The sequence below is a fragment of the Chiloscyllium plagiosum genome, chromosome 24, assembly GCF_004010195.1.
Source record: "Chiloscyllium plagiosum isolate BGI_BamShark_2017 chromosome 24, ASM401019v2, whole genome shotgun sequence".
Lineage (NCBI taxonomy): Eukaryota > Metazoa > Chordata > Chondrichthyes > Orectolobiformes > Hemiscylliidae > Chiloscyllium > Chiloscyllium plagiosum.
This window is the reverse complement of record NC_057733.1, coordinates 52,042,671-52,063,037: the sequence shown is the minus strand read 5'-3', so window position 1 is coordinate 52,063,037 and position 20,367 is coordinate 52,042,671. Positions and strand designations below refer to the sequence as shown.

The 20,367-nt window shown below is 40.7% G+C and overlaps 2 protein-coding genes across 5 annotated transcripts in view; one reads left to right on the top strand and one right to left on the bottom strand.

Annotated features, from left to right (window-relative positions):
* Positions 1-18,214, top strand: part of c24h17orf75 (chromosome 24 C17orf75 homolog) — a 21,823-nt gene extending 3,609 nt beyond the window's left edge. The window contains exons 2-11 of one of the 2 annotated variants that reach the window (XM_043715103.1): positions 543-624; positions 2,171-2,254; positions 3,940-4,065; positions 6,898-7,044; positions 9,156-9,213; positions 11,598-11,717; positions 12,595-12,659; positions 13,627-13,763; positions 14,788-14,891; positions 16,983-18,214. In XM_043715103.1, the coding sequence (XP_043571038.1) occupies positions 543-624; positions 2,171-2,254; positions 3,940-4,065; positions 6,898-7,044; positions 9,156-9,213; positions 11,598-11,717; positions 12,595-12,659; positions 13,627-13,763; positions 14,788-14,891; positions 16,983-17,204 (1,145 nt within the window). In that variant the 3' untranslated portion in view covers positions 17,205-18,214. The remainder of the gene's footprint in view (positions 1-542; positions 625-2,170; positions 2,255-3,939; positions 4,066-6,897; positions 7,045-9,155; positions 9,214-11,597; positions 11,718-12,594; positions 12,660-13,626; positions 13,764-14,787; positions 14,892-16,982) is intronic. The other variant, XM_043715104.1, reaches the window with a different exon arrangement.
* Positions 18,215-18,965: 751 nt separating this feature from the next.
* rhbdl3 (rhomboid, veinlet-like 3 (Drosophila)) overlaps positions 18,966-20,367 on the bottom strand; it is a 50,231-nt gene continuing 48,829 nt past the window's right edge. For all 3 annotated transcript variants that reach the window (XM_043715106.1, XM_043715108.1, XM_043715107.1), the window contains one exon: positions 18,966-20,330. In XM_043715106.1, the coding sequence (XP_043571041.1) occupies positions 20,059-20,330 (272 nt within the window). In that variant the 3' untranslated portion in view covers positions 18,966-20,058. The remainder of the gene's footprint in view (positions 20,331-20,367) is intronic.

The window sequence follows — 20,367 nt, the reverse complement described above, 5'->3', positions numbered from 1 at the left end:
CCCTAATTTTGCTCACTCACCTCCTATGTGGGACTTTATCAAAAGTTTTCTGAAAGTCCAGGTACACTACATCTACTGGATCTCCCTCGTCCATTTTCAGAGTTACATCCTCAAAAAATTCCAGAAGATTAGTCAAGCATGATTTCCCCTTCATAAATCCATGCTGACTCTGACCTATCCTGTTACTACTATCCAGATGTGTCGTAATTTCATCCTTTATAATAGACTGCAGCATCTTTCCCACCACTGAGGTCAGACTAACTGGTCTATAATTTCCTGTTTTCTCTCTCCCACCTTAAAAAGTGGTACAACATTAGCCACCCTCCAATCCGCAGGAACTGATCCCGAATCTATCAAACTCTGATAGATCCAAATTTGAGAGCTTTTCTTATCATGTCTGGTTCTCCTGCCAATCACCTGACATCTGTGCCCTCTGATTGTTCTCTTTCATGTTGGAGCAGTTCCTTCTTTCTGACTTCATTTAAATACTGGATGACTTTAAACACTTGTATGAAGTCTCATTTTAGTCTTTTGTTTGTCAGGAAAACAAAGATATTATCCCCAGTCCACGCATGCAACTGTAATCCCTCATCCCTGGATCCATTTGTATCCTCATTACTCTTGGTAATTACCTTAGGATCTCCAAAGTGTTTACAGTCCTTTTGAAGTGCAGTCACTATGTAATGTATGAAATGTAACAGTTCTGGTTTTATACTGGTCAATGTTTAAATGCTTCCTTCTGATGCACCTGTACCATTAATAGTATATGGAGACCAAATATTAACAGTACTCAAGTGTGTGGTCAAATCAAGACTCTACATATTCCACATATCTTTACTGTAGAAATGAGGAATGAGGCATTTTTGTTTGCTTTGTTATATCCCTATGAACGTTATTCATGCTTTGGTATCCTTGATCTCTATACTTCAGATTCTTAGTTTCCCAGGAATATATCACTTCTTCCTTCCGAAGGGTACAAACTTGTACTTGTATATAAGTTCATTTGCCAATAACATGTCCATTCTGCGAATTTATTTACCTCTTCCTGTATTTTGTCGCTATTCTCCTCCGTTAACTGCTCAATCCCAAACTATGCACCTGTAAGCTTGGACTTCTGTGGTCACTGATTAGGATACTACCAGAAAGACGTTCACAATAATATAATTTAACAAAAGCAAAATACTGCCAATGCTGCAAATCTGAAATAAAAACTGAAAATGCTGGAAAAACTCAGCAGGTCTGGCAGCATCAACATCAGGAGAAACAAGTTGAGTCCAGTGTGATTCTTTAACAGAAGAGCTGCAGTTGTGAAAAACTCAAAACATTTACTGCTTCACATATCTGGTCGGCATGGACGGGTTGGACCGAAGGGTCTGTTTCCGTGCTGTACGTCTCTATGACTCTATATCACCTGCAGAGTTTCTTCAATACAATTGTCAGCACTGTAGGAATGAGATGCACCTTTTAAGCACCTTTTGTTGAATTGGCTCACTTGGATTTGTGTTTAGTAAGGCCACTTATGATGCTGACTTCTGCCAGGGACAACTCTTCCACCTCTATTGGTCTGAATAAAATATGTCAACTCAAGTCAGAGGGCAAAGGTGTAATGTATGGGAGGGACTTAATACTTAATCCCATGGGAACACAGTTGGGGCGGGGGGAGTAGAAGAAGCTCTGGGTCAATCAATCCAGTTGGATTATTAGAGGGCAAATTTGGTTTCCATGAACAGGTGAATTAGATGAGCTGAATAGCCTCTGTTTCTTTACTGATTCCTGTAATTCATACTTCCTCCCTCATTTGTTATTTGAAAAGTAAATCTTCTGTTACTGTAATAAAACCAAAAGCTGGAAATGCTCTGGTCTGGATCTGACAGGCTATGTGGAGAGGAACAGAATCCTTGGTGAAAGCTACCAGTTCTGAAATATGGCTTTTGTGATACAAAGAATCACTGCTCAACCACTTTTGTCCAAGTGGTTCTGTTAATTAATTGGTTTACTTGGAAGAATGTGATCACTAATTCATACAATACATGCACTGCGATTATGAATGAGCCTTTAAGATGGATGTATTAACACCTCTGTTTCTGCTGCCCACTGAATCATGGCTGGGAGTGTCCCCTGCCTCTGTACTACAGTGGAAATGGAGCAATAATTGCAAATTGTCTTCCAGGTCTCTGCCACTAGGAGATGATGGTGACAGAAATGAGTGTTTAGAAACATGCTCCAAGGATACAGTGTCTCAGGAGGATTTCAGGTAAAGGAAGTGTTGCTGTGTCACCCCTTAAATTTCTGTTCTGTAAAGGGCTATGCAACTAGAACTGCTTGATAGAGTTTTAAAGATTATGTGCTTGCAAATGTTTTAAATACGAGGGGCAAGTAACAAATCAAATCGAACCACAAAACATAAGTTTTAATTTCAGTATGATTATTGACTGGGATTGTTTGGATGAATGGACTAAACAAAACATTGATTTAGCAATGCCTAACAGTTTAACAGGCAGAGTATTAGTTTAGTACTGTCCTTTTCTTCCTATTCTGTTTTAATTGTGCTGGGTGTTGTCAAAAATCATGTTTTATTATGAATGAGCATTAGCAGTATTTCATTTTGCTGGGGATGGAGTTCATGCTGCCTCCCTGAGGCAGTGATTCCAGTGTATGTATTCTGAAAGAATGTACTGTATATGCAGACTGACTGAAAGCAACGTTTATGGTTACCTGAGAAAATGTCAGAAAATGGTTAATGCCAAAGTTTAATCAGGTACAAACAAACCATCACACGGTATTTTAATGACTTCCCAAATCCTTCAACACAGGATATAAAGAGGGACGTCACCAGTCGTTCAGCGTAGCTGGTTCAAGGTGTCAGGAGTGGATAAGTTAATAATGAGGGGATGTTAAAATTAAAACAATTGTGTCTGCAAACAGGCACTGAGCCAATTTAGATTATCATGGTGACCAGACAATCATGTTCGGTTTTTTTGCCGTGCTCAGAAATAAATGTTTTTCCAATTCCATCTGGTTTGCCAATATGGGAATGTGTCAGTATGGTTCAGGGAGGGTATGGCAAATTTGCCAAATTGGAACATGTACTCGTGTGAGTGAGACTGAGAGGTGGATATTGGAGTGTGTAAAATTGGATTTTGTGACATTGCAACAGCTGTTTACTATTTCCATTTTCTTTGAATATGAAATTCTAGCTCTCAGACTACCAGGGCATGATTTCAATTTGAGTTCCCTGAGTTACTGGCCCAGCGAATCAACCACTGCCACACTGTCAACTTTTTCAACTTGTCCAACTCCCCTGCCATGTTTCTGTCTGACTCAGTGTGATTGATTCCCTCACTGTTCTTGCACTTCCTGGATGGACTTAACTGGTTGGCAGAGAACAGCGATGAACTCAACTGGTCTGGCAGCATCTGCGAGAAGAAAGCAGAGTTAATGTTTTGAGTTCAGTGACTCTTCATTAGAACTGTTAGTAGCTGGGAAGGAATGTATTTATGCTGAGGGGTGGAGGTGGGTAGATGCATGGATGGATATGAAACTGGTAGTAGCAAGCCACGATAGAAGAAAAGCTGAATAAGTGATAATGATCATTAGATTCTCATCAGAAATGGACTTGACATGTTAACTCTGCTTTCTTCCCACTGAGTTTCTCCAGCAATTTCTGTTTCTGTGGTGTGGCAACTCACCACAATTCATTTGGTATCCTTTTTCCTTGATTGGGTAACATTTATTGTCCCTGTGAAATATGAGTCTGTCCCTTCTTTGAATGTTGGAAAGGTATATGTACTAATTCCATACTGGTCAATAGTGGATAGCTGTATGAGTCTGTAAACACAAAAATGTGTCTGAAGATAAGATCAAGTCTGTAAAGATGTTTACGTTTGTGAAATGCTTTGTGCAATTTGCTAAGCAAACAATCCATTGTATTTTCCACAGCCTCTCTTTATTGGCATCTAACTTGTCTGTTGTAGCTGAGTCAGAGCTTCGTGCATTCGTTGTTAAACGCCTCAGTAAAGGGGCTCTTTTAAACAAAATGGGCACAATAGCAGCGGTGGATTTAAGGTAAGAAAGAATGATTCAAGAATTTTCATTTATATAGAATCTTTCACAATCTCGAGGCAGTGCAAAGTGTTAATTCAGTTCTTGTTGAAGTTTGTTAGAACAAAGAAAATTTACAGCTCAGGAACAGACCCATCGGCCCTCCAAGCCTATGCCGATCAAAATCCCCTGTTTAAACCTATTGCCCAATTCCTAAGGATTGGTATCCCTCTGCTCCCCACCTACTCATGCACCTTAAATGAATCTACCGTACTTGCCTCTACTAACACTGCTGGCAGTGCGTGCCAGGCACCTACTACCCTTTGTGTAAAGTGCTTTGGCTCGTGTATCCCCCTTAAACCTTTCTCCTCTCATGTTGAACGCGTGACCTCGTGTACTACATGTGTAGTAGCTCGGGTTTAGCCGCTGCCCAAATATATACTCTTTGCTTACCTTCCCGGCAGCCTGCTGGTCCCAAAATTACCTCCATTCTGTCTCCCACTGCTCCCGGACAGGAAAAACAATTGTTGTAATGGAAGGAAATGTGACAATCAATTTATACTTATCCATCAGGTCATATAAAGTGTTGCTATGTATTAGTGATGCACCTGAGCAGTTAATATTCTTAGGACTTTTGGAGAATGTTCATCTTCAAACCGGACCATTGATCACCTTATGCCCACAGGAAGACAGAGTCTTGGTTTAATTTCCCATCGAAAACACAGCAACTCCAACAGTGCAGTGCTACTGGAAAGGCCTAGGGAGACAGAGCTAGACAATGGAGCTAATTGTAAAGCTCCTTCAGAAATGGGCTTCTTTTTTCTTAATATCCATTCAGGAATGTGGGCCTTACTTGTTGATCCAACATTTATTGCTGATTGCGATTTGGCCATTAGAAAGCTATAGTGCACTGTGCTGTTGAACGATTGAAGTCTGTTTGTTGTAGGGAGTGAATTCTAAGACTTTGACCTAACAACACTGAAAGAACAGCAACATAATTCCAAGTCAGGATCAGTGATCCGTTTAATTTTACTAGCTGCAAGGTCCTCTGAGATGTGTGTGTGGCAGTGATTTCCAGAATCGGACATCATACTTGATGTGCCAGCACTGTGCATGGAAACGAGGAGTGGCTGCAGCAGGTGCAGCTGTATAGCTTAGAGGGAGCATTGGTCAGGGTGGCTTTGGAGGAAGCTGCAGCTCATGTATCTGCTGCCTTGCCACTTTGGATGGTATTGAATTTGAAAATCTAAAGAACCTTGGTGAATTTCTGCATTTTATAGATGGTATACACTGCTGCTACTGAGCAGTGGTGGAAGGAGTTGTGGATGTGGTGCCAATCAAGTGGGCTGCTTTGTCCTGGATGATGTCGAGCTTCTTGAGTATTGTGGGAGTTGCACCTGTCCAGGCAAATGGGGAGTATTCCAGCACACTCTTGATTTGTGTTTTGTAGATGGTGGACAGTTTTCGGCGGGGGGTTAGGAAGTGAGTTAGTTGTGAATTCCTAGCATCAGATCTTTTCTTGTGGATACTCTATTATGTGGCTAGATCAGTTCAGTTTCTGGTCAGTGGGAACCCCAGGATGTTGACAGTGGAGGATTCAATTCTGGATGTAGGTTTGCTCACTGAGCTGGATGGAAGGTTCATTTCCAGATGTTTCGTCACCCTTCTAGGTAACATCTTCAGTGGGCCTCTGTGCGAAGCACTGCTGATGCTTTCTATTTATATGTTTGGGGTTCTTTGGGTTGGTGATGTCATTTCCGGTTCTTTTTCTCAGGGTGGTAGATGGGGCGGGTGATGGATAATGGGGGTGGAGGATTCAGTGATGGTAATGCCACAGAATGTCAAGGTGATGGTTAGATTGTCTCCTATTGGGGACATTTGTGGGTTGTGAATATTACGTTGCCACTCTTCAGTTTAAACCTGGATACTGTCTAGATTTTATTGCTTTGGAACATGGACTACTTCAATATCGTGGAGATGTGAATGCTGCTGAACATTGTGCTGGCAATTGTTACAACTGAGTAGCTTCCTCTGCCATCTCAGAGGGCAGATAAGAGTTAGCCACATTTGTGGGTCTGAATTCACTCGTGGACCAGACCTAATGACCTAAAAGGTATTTGAGAACCAGCTGGAGTTTTTCTTTTGACAATTGACAGTGATGGTTAGTTTAGGACTCTTAATTCCAGACTTTTTTTATTGCATTCAACTGCCACCATCTGCCATGGTGGGATCCGAACCCAGGTCCCCAAACATTACCTGGGTTTCTGGATTGATAGTCTGATGATAATGCCACAAAGCCACCTATCTAACTCCATTCACTAATCAAGGGAGTAAAGCATTCAAAGTAATTCAATAATATTTATGTATTCTGCGTTGTTGCTAACACATAAAACAGAAAATTAAAAGTTCACACTTGCAGTATGAATTGGAGAATTGAGACCATGAGATTCTCAATCAATTGTGGGTTTTGTTCAGTATTTGGCATTGTAACTAGCCACATCCAGATTCCCCACTGGTTTTCTGGTCACTAAGTAAGAAAGTAGATAACACTACTCTAGTATAATCCAGGGAAGGAGAAAACTTAACAAAAATAATCGCTACATGAAATCACAAACCAAATCTGGAGCATCAGACATTCGTTCATGGTGCCTTTTTTAAAGAACTATCACAAATATAAGAAAACCCAGAGACAGCTGAGTGTTTCACTTGCTGGGTGGAGGGAAGGGTGCTAATTTTCCAAGTGATATTGGAGTCGTTGTCTCCAATGAGACTCAGATGGTCCGTTATGCATGCAGCAAGTTAATGACATAAAGCTAAAGACTGTGTACTAAATGAAGTGCGTTTATTTATTTGCAGCATAGCCGAGCAGACTGTCGCTTGTTACTATTGCCTCGTCCAGCAGGATCCACCCCCAGGGCCAGAAAGTAACAAACTGGAGTCCATATCTGTGGTCACTGATTATGTTCTCTGCTTTCTGGGCAGTACAGAGAAGAGCCTTGAACTATATCCTTCAAAGGAGCAGTTCCTGATGTTTGCACTAGTCTGAAAAATGCATTGCTGGAAAAGCACAGCAGGTCAGGCAGCATCCAAGGAGCAGGAGAATTGACGTTTCGGGCATAAGCCCTTCTTGACCAGTCTGTCCCATAAGTAACTGAGTTCTGTACTTTAGGAGGTACTCAGTTTGCACTGTTAACTGAACTGAAACATTCCTGTGGTCATAGAGTAATACAAACCCTTCAGTCCAACTCATCCATGCTGACCAGATATCCTAATCTAGTCCCACTTGCCAGCATTTGGCCCATATCCCTTACGTAATTGTACCAACTTCCACCACTTCTCTGGCAGCTCATTCCATACGTTGCCCCTTAGGTCTCTTTTATATCTTTCCCCTCTCACCCTAAACCTATGCCCTCTAGTTCTGGACTCTCCCATCCCAGGGAAAAGACCATGTCTATTTACACTATCCATGCCCCTCATGATTTAATAAACCTCTATAAGGTCACCCTCAGCCTCCAACGCTCCAGGGAAAACAGCCCCAGTCTGTTCAGCCTCTCCCTATAGCTCAAACGCTGGCAACATCCTTGTCAATCTTTTCTGAACCCTTTCAAGTTTCACAACATCCTTCCTATAGGAGGAAGACCAGAAATGCATGCAATATTCCAACAGTGGCCTAACCAATGTCCTGTACAGCCACAACATGGCCTCCCAACTCCTGTACTCAGTACTCTGGCCAATAAAAAGGAAAGCCGACCAAACGCTGCCTTCACTATCCTATCTACCTGTGACTCCATTTTCAAGGGGCTATGCACCTTGCACTCCAAGGTCTCTTCTGTTCAGCAACACTCCCCAGGACCTTACCATTAAGCATGTAAGTCCAGCCCTGACTTACCTTTCCAAAGGCACCATCTTACATTTATCTAAATTAAACTCCATCTGCCACTCCTCAGCACACTGGGCCATCTGATCACGTAGACACAATCTTCAGGCTTTCCACAAACATTCCTACCAGTAGTGCTCGCTCCCAATCTACAAACCACACCATTGAAGCCTCACACTTAAAAGCCAAAAAAGGTTTTGCAAAAATGTTACACCTGTAAAATTCACCAGTCAAAATGCCAAATGGAGCAGAGCCATCAGATAGCACTGGCAGCTCTCTAACTGGTAACTTGTATCACTGATTTATAAAGCTGAAAGAAGACAATACATTAGGATTCTATCAAATGCCACCACACAACAGAAAATACATATAATTCTCATCTGAAGGAAAACAGCATCATTGCTGAAGTTTGTTGATATAAGACATTACTTAAGTGGTATATTCTGCCAGCTGCTAAGATGTTTCTTTCCTGTTCTTGAACATACGATTCAAGAGCTCTGTGAAGGAACTGTAAGCTTGCAGTCCCCTTTATTGTGTCTGTGTGGGGTAGTCCGCACTTGTTTAAAACACTAATTTGAAAAAATACCTACACTTTCATTCTCAAGCCAAAGGAAATAGCAGCAGTTGTAGTCTCCATCAGGGAATGTGAGTGCGGTATATCCCTTCTGCAAATACTGGCGTCCTATACCAACCAGAGACCACACCTGGTAAACGTGGGGAGTGTTGGAGAGGGGGCTGGAGGGGGGAGGCAATAAGACATCACCTGTGCACCACTCCAACAATTGGGTGAACAGCCAACAATGACTGTTGAGTCTTCCACATGAATAAAACTGCAGAGATGGAAGGAAGACAGAGACTCTAAAGTGTACTGCCTCAACAATCCTCAATCTGAACTGAGCCATTACTGGTGCAGATGGCTTCTCTTTAATTTATGGTTGAATCTTCATGTCGTTGGGCCAGGGAGTAAACTCGACCTGACACATGCTCTAGAGCATTATTCCATAATCCATTCTCTAGATCAGGATCCATTTCCCTTGTTCAGTAACCTGCCTGTGCTTGCTGATGGTCTTGCACCTTATTAGAAGGCATTCTGTGTTCATGTAACTGTGACTAACTCAGAATTAACTCCTCTGTGATTGAGGAGTAAAAAAAAATTAAAAGTCCAAGTTTTAAACAAATTAAAACTGCAGTTCATGGATGTTTTGTGGAAGTGTTCATTTGCTTAACAAGATCATACTTTCAGAATAGAGTTGGATAAATACGCCCAGGGATTGCACCTTTACTTGGCTGCTGAGGTAAAAGTTTTATTATTTATCTTTTATTTACATAGAAATTACAGCAGGCTGTTTGACCTAACCTCATGCTGTTTCTCACCACACTCCCTAATCTTAATTCCCTGCTCTGTTATTTCCCATTTTTTTTCAACCAGCAATCAAAATTTTTAAATATTGACAAATATTTTAAAAATTGCAAACTCCAACAATGGAGCCAACAACCTTGCAACCTTTACTGAAAAATCAAATTCTCCTCTCTTGATTTAGTCTGAATCTCTCACATTTAATCTTCTATCCACGAGTTTCATTCACTGGAAACTGGTTCCACTTATCTTGTCTTCTCTATTGTGAATGCCTTTACCATTTCATTCTTTATCTCTGTGTTTTAAAGCAACTGTTCCAAATCTTTGTCTTTATTTGGATTTGAATGATCTAATTTTGAACAACTTTCCTTATGAATCAGCATTGTAATATTGCTACTGTCTCAACATCCTACCTGTAGTGTGGAGCCCAGTATTGTATGAGCTACTGGAGTTTCACACTTCTCTAAAGCCTCGTCGGCTTGAGCCGCCTGTTTCATCCAACTCCAAAAACAGAAGAAACATGGGCAGTGTTTAGTTGTCTGCTACTTTCAGAAATAATCACCAGGCAGGACGAAGAGATTTTAATAGTTGTTTTGTGAGTAGGTGGGAGTTGACAAGGATTGAATTTCTGATGTGACCTAGAAGAGGATGAGATCTTTTTAATGTTCGTGCTTCACTGCAGTTTATGCTTCTTTTCAAATAGTCCCTCTCTTTGTCAATGTGGATGACCTAATATGTTATCTTTTAATTTAAGAAATCGCGAAATATCATAGTCTTAGCTGACTAGATCAGGATTGTTTCTGTTTCAATCTCCAGCTGAGCATACCTCAGTTGAATTGTGCTGGCATTCATGCCTTTGGAGAGAGAAGCTCAGGTAGGGCTCCTTTGCTCATTTCCCTGCAGAAAACACGTTTTGTAGATGAGGACAGTGGTATTACTACCTGTAATTGGACAATCCACTGACCGTCGCTGTCTTGTCTCTGCATGACGGCCAATACTTAGCCAAAGCAGTGAAGCATTATTCATCCTATCATACCTGTTTGCATGTGAACCCTCAATTGATGACCAGGTGTATGATTGCATTGATACTACAGGGTGCCTTCTGAACAGCTTCCATGCACCAGCTTTCTAATTTCTTTTCCTTAGTTTCAAATTCCTTCCTGAAATTATCAGATATAGCCCCTCAACTTCAAGAAGGGTGGGTGTCAGCAACAGGAAACTATATGTTGTTTACATATCATCTTTCGTGAAGATGATGTTAGAGTTTTCCACTGAAGAGTTTATAGCTATGCACTTAAGAAATTTCAGGCATTGGGAAGAGTCGACATGACTTAGTTGAAGAGAAATCATGACTAACAATTTATCAAGTTCTTTGAAGGAGTAGTGTATCAAAGGAAGCATGTAGATGTACCATAATTGCAGAAGGCATTTGGTAAGGTGCCGTATTGTTATGGAAAATAAAATTTCATGGTATTGATGGTGATATTATTAACATAGAAGATAGGTTCAGGGTGAGAGTATGCATAAATGGGTCTGTCTCATTTGCAAGATGTGACATGTGGAATCCTGCAGGGATCTGTGCTAGAGCCACAATATTTTACAATTTACATCAATCTCTTGAGGAAGCGAGTGAAGGTATGGTAGCTAAATTCGCAAGTAACACCAAAAATGAGTAGGAAAGTTTGTTATGAAGATGTGAGGAAGTTGCAGATGGTTATAAATCTGAATGGTGGAATATAATATAGAAAAATGTGAAGTTGTTCACTTTGGCGGAAGAATTTTGTTTTAAAAAGTCCTGTTTAAATGGAGAATGATTGCAGAATTCTAAGGGGCAGAGAGATTTAGGTGTTCTGGTGCATGAGTCAAGACGTTAGTATTTAGGCACAGCATGTAATTATGAAGGTATGCTGCGCTTTATTACAAGAAATAGAACATCGTAGTAGTGATAAAAACAAATGCTAAGAGAAAGTCAGCAGATCTGGCAACAGCTGTGGAGGGAAAAATTGAGTTAATCTTTCAATCTTTCACTCTTCTGTTCCAAAGGATTCTCTTCCTAAAACTGTCTGTGCCTCCATCTCCCACTTCTTCTTTAAAGTATTATTTAAAAATCTTTGTTACCGAGCTTTATTTGGCTGTCCTGATCTCTCCTTAAATGGCTCGGAGTTAGATTCTGTATGCTCATTACAATAACTGTACTATGTTTATAGGGATATATAAATGCAGGTTATGGTGTCCCAGCACAGATCCTGGTGATGAGGGGCAGGGGCTTTGTGTTGCTTGTTGTTCATTAGATGAAACTTTAACTTTGTGTATGTCCCACAGGTTGGCGCTGTTGAGCTGCATATCCAGCCGTACCTGAGCAGCTGGTATGATGATGCTGTGCTCTACATACAGAGGGTGTTGCAGCTGTTTCAGAACAAACTTCCTATTCTGTTGCGGGCCGTAAGTATTTATGTAGCAAAATAGACATTTACTTATTATCTGCAATATGCAATTGCATTATTTTAGTTATTCCTTCCCTCCCCTGATTTTGAAGAATTCTACTGACTCACATCATTTTCCCAACCCCCCACCCCCATACAATCCCCAAGATTTTCCTGAAGTGATGCTTATGAGTCTTCACAGTGAGGCTCAGCAGAAAATTTGGTTGTGGACAGCATCATATCTGATTTGGAGGAGCTGATGTTGGACTGGGTAGATAAAGTTTAAAAATCATGCAACACCAGGTTATAATCCAACAATACCAGGTTATAGTCCAAATAAACCTGTTGGTGTTGTGTGATATTTAACTTCATATCTGATGATCCATCTTTGCCAGGCACGTCTGTAGTGGATGCTGGATTCCGGCAGGATGCCCAGCTCTTTTCCATTGGGTGCTGTGATTACTTCTACCTTTACCAGTGTTCTAGCTGAGATCGGCTAACTCCTCACAGATTAGGGATTTGCCTGGGACTTGTAAAACTGTATAACCTTTACATGGGCTGTGCACTTAATCCAATTGCCACATGCATATACACCTCCCATCGAGTAGTGAGCAACACCAGCACGGCTGCTGTTCTTATTGTCTTCCTTTCTGATCCCTGACATAGGTGCAGTTTGGGCAACTGCAATGGTCCTAAGCTCTCACCGGCCAGAATAAGACACAAACATTTGCAGATTGATATATGTTTTTCTTCAATTCTATTGAAAAATCACAAAGTTATAAGGAACAACTCAAAGGTTGAAATGAATATTGAGGTCGTTTTGGGCTTGTAGATAAACATTTTTAGATTCTCAGTTGTATTGGTCTTTAACACCCAGTGGGTTCTATTTGTTTTAGGCTTTGAGTCACACTCCAGTTGAAGTTAAAGGGGCTGATAACAAAATAAAACAGGATGTTGAAAGGTAAGAAATGCTTTATTTATCAATCGTACCGAGTAACTGGTTTTGCTGTTCCCACCGACTCGTGTTTCTTATCAAGATGTCATCTGATTTTAATTTACTGATCTGCAGGATCTTTAGTGGTTTTAATCCATCTGTTTGGACATGCTGATACCTCTCTGGAGTAGGTGGAACTTGAACTTGGAATTTCTGGCGCAGAAGTTGGGGCACTAACTACCACTGTGCCACAAGACCCCAACTGCTGGATTGTTATCCTGCATTCTCTGGCCAATTGTAACCTCAGTTGAAATTAACTCAATGTAACCAGGTATCAGTCCTGATGTTTTCCACACTGTGTGGTTTCATTGTTGCACAACAACTTGCCTTTATCATTAGTAGAATGTTTCAACACTTCACCGAAGCCTAATCAGACAAACATGACAGCGAGACAGAAGAGATGTTAGGAGGGGCTTGGCCAAAGAGGGTGGTTTTTGATTCGTAGGTTTAAGAGGAGAGGGATTGAAATGTTACACAGGGTATTCCAGAGCTTGGGGCTAAGTCACTTAAAAGTATGATTGCTAGTGACTAAGTAAAGAAAATGGACATTCTTAATTTATTAGATTATTGAGAAGTGGGGATTTATCTGAAAAAGTAATTAGGCAGATAGCTAAGGTCAGGTGATGTCATTCCCAGGGGGGCATCCATCTCTGAGCTAGAGAGGGCACTTATGATGTGGTAGTGTTGATAATTCTGAGCCAGGAAGACCAGGTTCAAGTTCTGTCTGCCCCAGAGTTGTAATAACATCAAAGGCTCTTGTGGCATTGTGATAGTGTCCCTACTTCTGAGCCAAGAGACTCAAGTTCAAGACCCACAAGCTCCAGAGGTGTGTCATAATGTCTCTCAACAAGTTGAGTTATAAAATATCTATTCAAGTTTCTTGTTGACGCTAAATCGACATTTAACATCGATCAAAAATCTTGCTTTATGCCAGGTTTCTCAATGCTGCCAGCCTTCAGGGTCTGATCCAAGAGGACACGCTAGCTTTGCAGTGTACGGTGATGACTAAGGAACCACAGAAAGTCATTATTATTGACTGCAGTGAACCTACTCCTGCCTTTCAAAATGCTGGTAGGAACCTATCCCCATGAACTATACAAAGAAAATTCCCCTTGTTTGTATGATCCTGAGTTTGTTCAAGTCTGTTGTATGCTAGCCCCATTGGAGATATTTTTGTAATCAGTCTGTTCAGAGATGTTATTACATACCTCTGGAGCACATGAGATCTTGGTTCAGCGGTAGGGATACTACTACTGAACCAACCCTTACTAGCCCCAGTGGGCAACAAGGAAATGCTAGTTCTAATGACAACCTATGTGTAGCTGAAGCTCTGGGATGACTCAGGAAGGGATAATGCTTAGCTATGCACAAATTCTGTGCAAAGATATGAATGAGAATGCTGAAACTGTGTGGTTATTCATCTGCTCCACCATTTAGCGCGCTCATACCTGATCTCTTAGCACAGCTTCAGTTTCTCGGCACCTCCTCATGTGTCTCACTTTTCTCCATGTCCCAAAATCTAAAAGCCTCAGTCTTGCATGTACTCAACAATTGACGATCCACAGCTTTCTAAGGAGGCGGAGTTCAAAGATGCACCAATCTCTGACCAAAAACGTTTACCACCTCAATCTTAAATGGTCAACCATTTATTGTGTGTGATTGTAAGTCCAGACTCCCCAACTAGAGGAAGCAGCCTCTCCATTCCCAAGTCCTGTCAGAATTTTTTTTTGTTATTGCATAATGTGACTTGGACTAGAGCTTGGATGATGTTGATCATGTTATTAGTCATTCTTGACTTGAGTATCATTGGTAAAGCTGATATTTATTTCCCACCCCCAATTATCCTTGAGCAGTTGGTAATGAGCTGCTATGTTGACTCTCTGGCCCACATGGTGTAGGTACTCCCACAGTTGATGCAGTTCAGCTCTGTTCTGTTACTTGCTGATTCATTGAACCAGTGAAACAATAACAGTTGGCAGTGAGAAGCTTCCTGCTTTGTATGCATTGAACAAACGTTGGCTAATTGTCTTAGCTTTTATGATCGTTTATTACTCAGCAAATATGGTTGTGCTCACAACAATTCTTTTTCTTTCAGTGAGCAATAAGTTTTGTGAAGACTGGATTCCTTCATTTTTAAACAGTTTGGAAACTGGAAATCCTTTCCTCATAAGGCAAATCCTGGAGAATTTTAAATTGAAGGTAAGGATCCTACCTACATGCCACTCAAACTTGTGCAGGACAAGGGCTAGAAGAAATGAATTTAAAAAAAGTTATTCAGGTCAATTTTGCCTTTGCCAAGCTGATATACCTGGGGTGCAACATCTGATTGGGGTTTCAGGATTTACTGTGACGATTTCTACCAGGGAGCTTTCAGTTTTTATCTTCTGTAGGTGATAGCATCCCATCACTCAGTTTTTAAAAAAAAAGCTATGTGTATTCAAGTGCACTAAATCACTTAAAAATGTCCCATCTCATTCTCCTTCCAAAGTGAATAACTTCACCTTTCTCCACAATATACTTCTCTTTTTGTCACCTTCTTGCCCCACTTCTCCAATCTGGAAACTTTTTATTCTCCTCACATCTCATTTTTCCATTTAGCTTTGTATCAACAGCTTTGGATGCACTGCACATAGTCCCTTCATTTTAAAAAAAACATTAATGTGGATTGAAGATGGCTGAGGCACCAGCCCTCACTAGTAAGAACCTGCTGAAATGTAAATGGCCTGTTTATTCCAATTGTTTTCTGTCCTTTAACCAATTCTCTACGTAGTCTAATATATGACCCCCACAGCTTTGCTAATATATTATCCCTGACCCATGACCTTTGATTTTGTTTAACAAAAAGATCCAATGCATTTAGAAAATTTAAATGCACTGCATCCACTGATTTCCCTTACTCACCCTGCTCAATATATCTTCGAACCAATTTGACTCTTTAAGTGCCTTGTGGTCACTTCTTCAATAATGAGCACTTTTCCATATGACCAGTAGTCGTCTGCCCCCATGTGCGGTCACAGCATGGGTCAGCTTTCAGTCCCATTCATTTTTCCAGTGTTTGTTCATTCTTGTATTAATTACTTTAGGTTTCCAATTTGCTCAAGACCACTGGTGTCCCTATATTTTTGATGTGGCTTTTATTGTGAAGCTGAATATTAAATGTTTGACATCTCTGGCATTTTTGTTTCTTATAGTTTCCTCTTAAAGAGACTCCTTCACTTGTGCCAAATTCCTTTTCGCTTACTCGTAGAAGCTCTGGTGGATTTTAAAATTTAAATTTCTTGTTAATTTACTGTCATATTATCAACTTTTCCCTAGTTTCTCAAACTGTTCAATTCTCAGGATTGCTACACTTTGCAATATTATAAACTTTCTTGTTTTACTCATACTATCCTTAGCCTCTTTAGTTAGCCGTGAATAGATATCCTTTCCAGGAGTGTTTTTATTTCTGAATCCAGTGTGAATTTAAGAGCTTTGCAATATTTATTTAATTGCTTATCACTTCTCACCTACTGTTCTGCTTTTTAATTTAATTTCCCAATCCACCTTTGTCAGCTTGCCCTCATACTTAAATTTAATTCTCTAGTTGTAGATTTACGCATATCGCTTTTAATATCAGTGTGAAATTCTATCACATTGTGATCACTCTTGGAGGATTCCTTGGCAATGAGTTTACTAATTAAACCCGTCTCATTATACAAAATACAACTTAAAATAGCCTCTTCTCCAATTGGTTCTGCACCATATCATTCTAGGAAATTATCGCAAATGTATTCTACAAACTCCTGCTCCAAACTACTTTACTGATTGAAGTTTCATTATTGTCACCTTGCCTTTGTTGCTAGCTCCTTGTGTATCTTGATTAATACTCTGTCCAACTGTACAGCAATTCCTGGGGCCAGTGGAAGGGCTATAAACTGTTCCTTTTCAGTATTTTTTGACCTTTGTTCATTCTTAACTTCAGCCATACCAATTCTACCTCAACCCGATCGCATGCACACCCACATGCAGCTGGCAGCATGATTGCTGATCTTCTAACTTTGGTTCCTTGCTGTGATATCCCAAGCTGACATTAGTAAACTTGGATGGGATGTGAAACTTGAACCTGCAAATCATACAGTCCGTACATCTTTGTACCAGTGTGGATGATGTTCTTCCCCATTGATCCGAGCATGCTCAATGCAATTTCTACTCCTTACGCCTTTATGCAAGTTAATGTATTATTTCAAAAGCCTGCATTATTGGTTAATTCCGATCTAATCTACCCTTTTTTGCCCTGATGGTGTGTCTCAGGCCATCCAGGATATGAACAGCCTGAAGCGGTACATTCAACAGGCCGAGACAAACAACTATGCCCTGTTCAAATGCTTTGTCTTTCTCAAGAACTGTGGCAATGGAGATGTCCTCCTGCATAATGTCAAAGTGGAACATGTCGAGATGCCTGAGGCTCAGAATGTAGTGAAGGTTCTAGAAGAATTCATGTATGAAGAAGGCGTCATTGCTCCTACTAACTGAAAGAAAAGCTACATCTAACCAATGATTAATTTTAGCAAAGACTTTATTCTTTACTTTGTTATGCTTGTTGCTGTGGATATCAAGAGTCACCAATACTGCATTCTCCATCAGCATCACACTTGTGCATGAAATCCCTGGGCTGGTTGTTATTATGAAGTGCTCTTTAAGCAGTCTGTGAGAAAATAGGTCACTCTGGGCTAACTTCACTGCGTTACTACTGAGCCCACCACCTGCTGTTTGGATGTTCATTTCCAGTGTTGTGAGCAGTGAAATACATCTTATCCAGCACCTTCAATGAGAGTCAGACTTTGACAGTCACCAAGGCAGCTACTGGGATTGTGTCTCTGGAAACTATAGCTGGCCCTTGCCTCAGTGGAGACTGAGAAGGATGAATTGGCAGCAGAATATCATCATTGATTCAACACTAAAAATCTGGAGTAAGCTGAGAGAGGACTTAGACTTACATTTGTACACCCCCACCCCCAACCCCACAGGATTAAGAGTTTAAGCAGGGGCCCTCTAGGGGGCTACACTAAGCGACAACCAAGGAATGACGCTACTTATTTTTTGGGGGGGGGGGAGAGGAAACGTGGGAATAAATTTTGCTTCTACCTAAAACATTCCTGACTGGGAGAGGAAGGTGGGAGGTAGTAATTTGGGAACAAAGGAGGGAGATGAAAAGAAGATAAGACTACTTTTTATTCAAGAAAAAAAGTTTCTGAGAAACTGGTAATTGAGAAATATGGCACAATTAATTTTAGGGCCTGTAATAAGTAGAGGCTTTAACAACTGCATTAACAGCTGAGGAAATGAATGTGATGGGTTAGAGTAACATTATTCTAAAGATGGCTATCATCCAGCACACACCATTTTAAAGAGGCTCCTATTAACCAGTGGTAAATAGGACAAAGAGTTCCCAGTTTCCTCTGCTATTACTGTCAATTTGTAACTAGAATGTATTTACAACAATTTTCTTTTGTGTTTGAAACTTAAATAAAGTTTTCATCTGATGTGTCTTTGTTTTAGAGCTGTCTGCCTCTTTTACTCATATCCAAGTGGATAGTTCTCCTTTAATTCAATTGGGTGTTTGTGTGTTTAGTCCATTGTTTGTGTTCTGCATGAGCCAAATCACAAACTTCAGCCTGACTAGATCCCAGATTGGCTTAGGCAGAAAGAATGGAGGAGTGACCAGCGCAGCAACATCTTTCATCCTCTCCCAAACATCTTGAGTGCATCATCACCCCAGAAACTTGCAGAAGTGCAATGATTGTTACAGTTGATCCATCTCCCTGCTTTGCTTAAAATAAACACATTTGTGGCAATGTAATTACAGAGTTTATTTCTGAAATGAAGCAATATCAAAACTTTTAATGGGGATTGCATTCCTGGTGTATTGATACCTTAAAACTATACACAATATATACACACCCTTTGCAAACACAAGACGTCCAGGTTTCTAATAAACTCTTTATGGAAATCCAGCCAGGTTGTCTTTGCTTCCATGCCTTTTAAGATATGTCTCCGCTTCAACCTTTTGGCTAAATCAAAATTTGTAAAATTTATTTTTAAGTTCTTTAGCATTTTAGTCTCTTCTTTGTTTTGTGTGTCTTAAGCTGAGTTTGATCTGTGAATTCTTCCATAAATTAAAATACTCACTAGACAGTTCAAATTATCTAGGTAAAAACAAAGACTGCAGATGCTCAAAACCAGAATCTAGATTAGAGTGGTGCTGGAAAAGTACAGCAGTTCAGGCAGCATCCGAGGAGCAGGAAAATCGACGTTTCGGGCAAAAGCCCTTCATCAGGAATACAGGCAGAGTGCCTGCAGGGTGGAGAGAGTTCAAATAATCTACAGCCTACAAGGACATCCCCATCACTTCTGTTCCAGGAATAATTTTATTATTTATGGAGTTTGAGCAAGCTATATACAAGTTACAAAATGTTATTTACACCAGTTAAATGTGCTCAAATGTCTGAGGTTACATTTCGAATCAAAGGTCCAATTGTGACACTGAAACCATTTTAAAAAAGAGTTTGGTAGTTCCAGTGGCGGCCCTAACTCTGGAATGCCCTCTTCAAAATTGGACTTCCTTCACTCACACTCTCGTAATGTCCAATCCTTTTGGGATACTGGTTTAGGAATAAATTAATTACCTATCTTGCCTCTCCTGAAGGTGCTGTATCCCAGTGTAATGCAGCCGTTGTGTGTTTGCCCCTACTCAGGCAGACAGCCAAGAGATTGGTGCTGGATTATTTGGCTACTGGGAGAATTCACACCATCGCATTACTATCAGGGTGCCACAGGACTGTGATTTGGAATAAGTCTCTTGGGGTGTTTTCTTAGTCCATCCTCTGAATAAGGCTGCTGAGACTGTTTCCCAAGAAACCCTGAATGTGATTGATTGAATTGTGCATACACATTGAATGGAGCTGAGATTGAGATGACTGAATTGCTGATGCCATTCTGTTTCACACCACATCGTTGACCTTTTACAGCTGCCAGTGAGGTCTGGGGAGTGGGCGACTTCAGTCTACAGATTACAGCTGGACTCTCCTATTTAACATCAAGAAAAACTTGTCATGTCTTTTTAAAAAGAAACTTGGATTATCACTAACTATTTAAATCAGCAAATCCATCAATCCACTGTGATGTGAAAATCAATCCTTTGGACATGATTGAACCAATCTTTTCTCACGTTGTCACAGTGTCGATTCATCCTGGCAGAATCCCACCCACTCCTTTGTGTTTTTTTGTCCAATTGGTTTAGTCCGTTAATATTGTGATTTTAGTAGATCTTTGCTGTTGGATTGGAGTCTTGCACCCATCTCCATCTTGAAGCTTGTTGCAACTTGTGTTAGGCTGGTGAGAGTAACCTGATCTCCAAAAGATTATAGGCAAAGATGTTCCAGAGGACAGCGAAGAAAACAAAAAGAAGGTATATGAGGAGAAAGATCCACCAGATGGATTGCTCATGGAGCCTTTGCTCGTAGTTCCTGAGGACCACCACCCCAAGTGTGATTCCCACCATCACTCCGCCGAGATGAGTCACGAAGCTGGGGTGAGTGTACGAGGGGTGGGTGGCTGGATGGAATCGCAGCCAGACTGCTCGGCCGAACTCCAAACTCACTGAAAAGAAAAGAATGGGCTTGGATTCAAAAAGTGG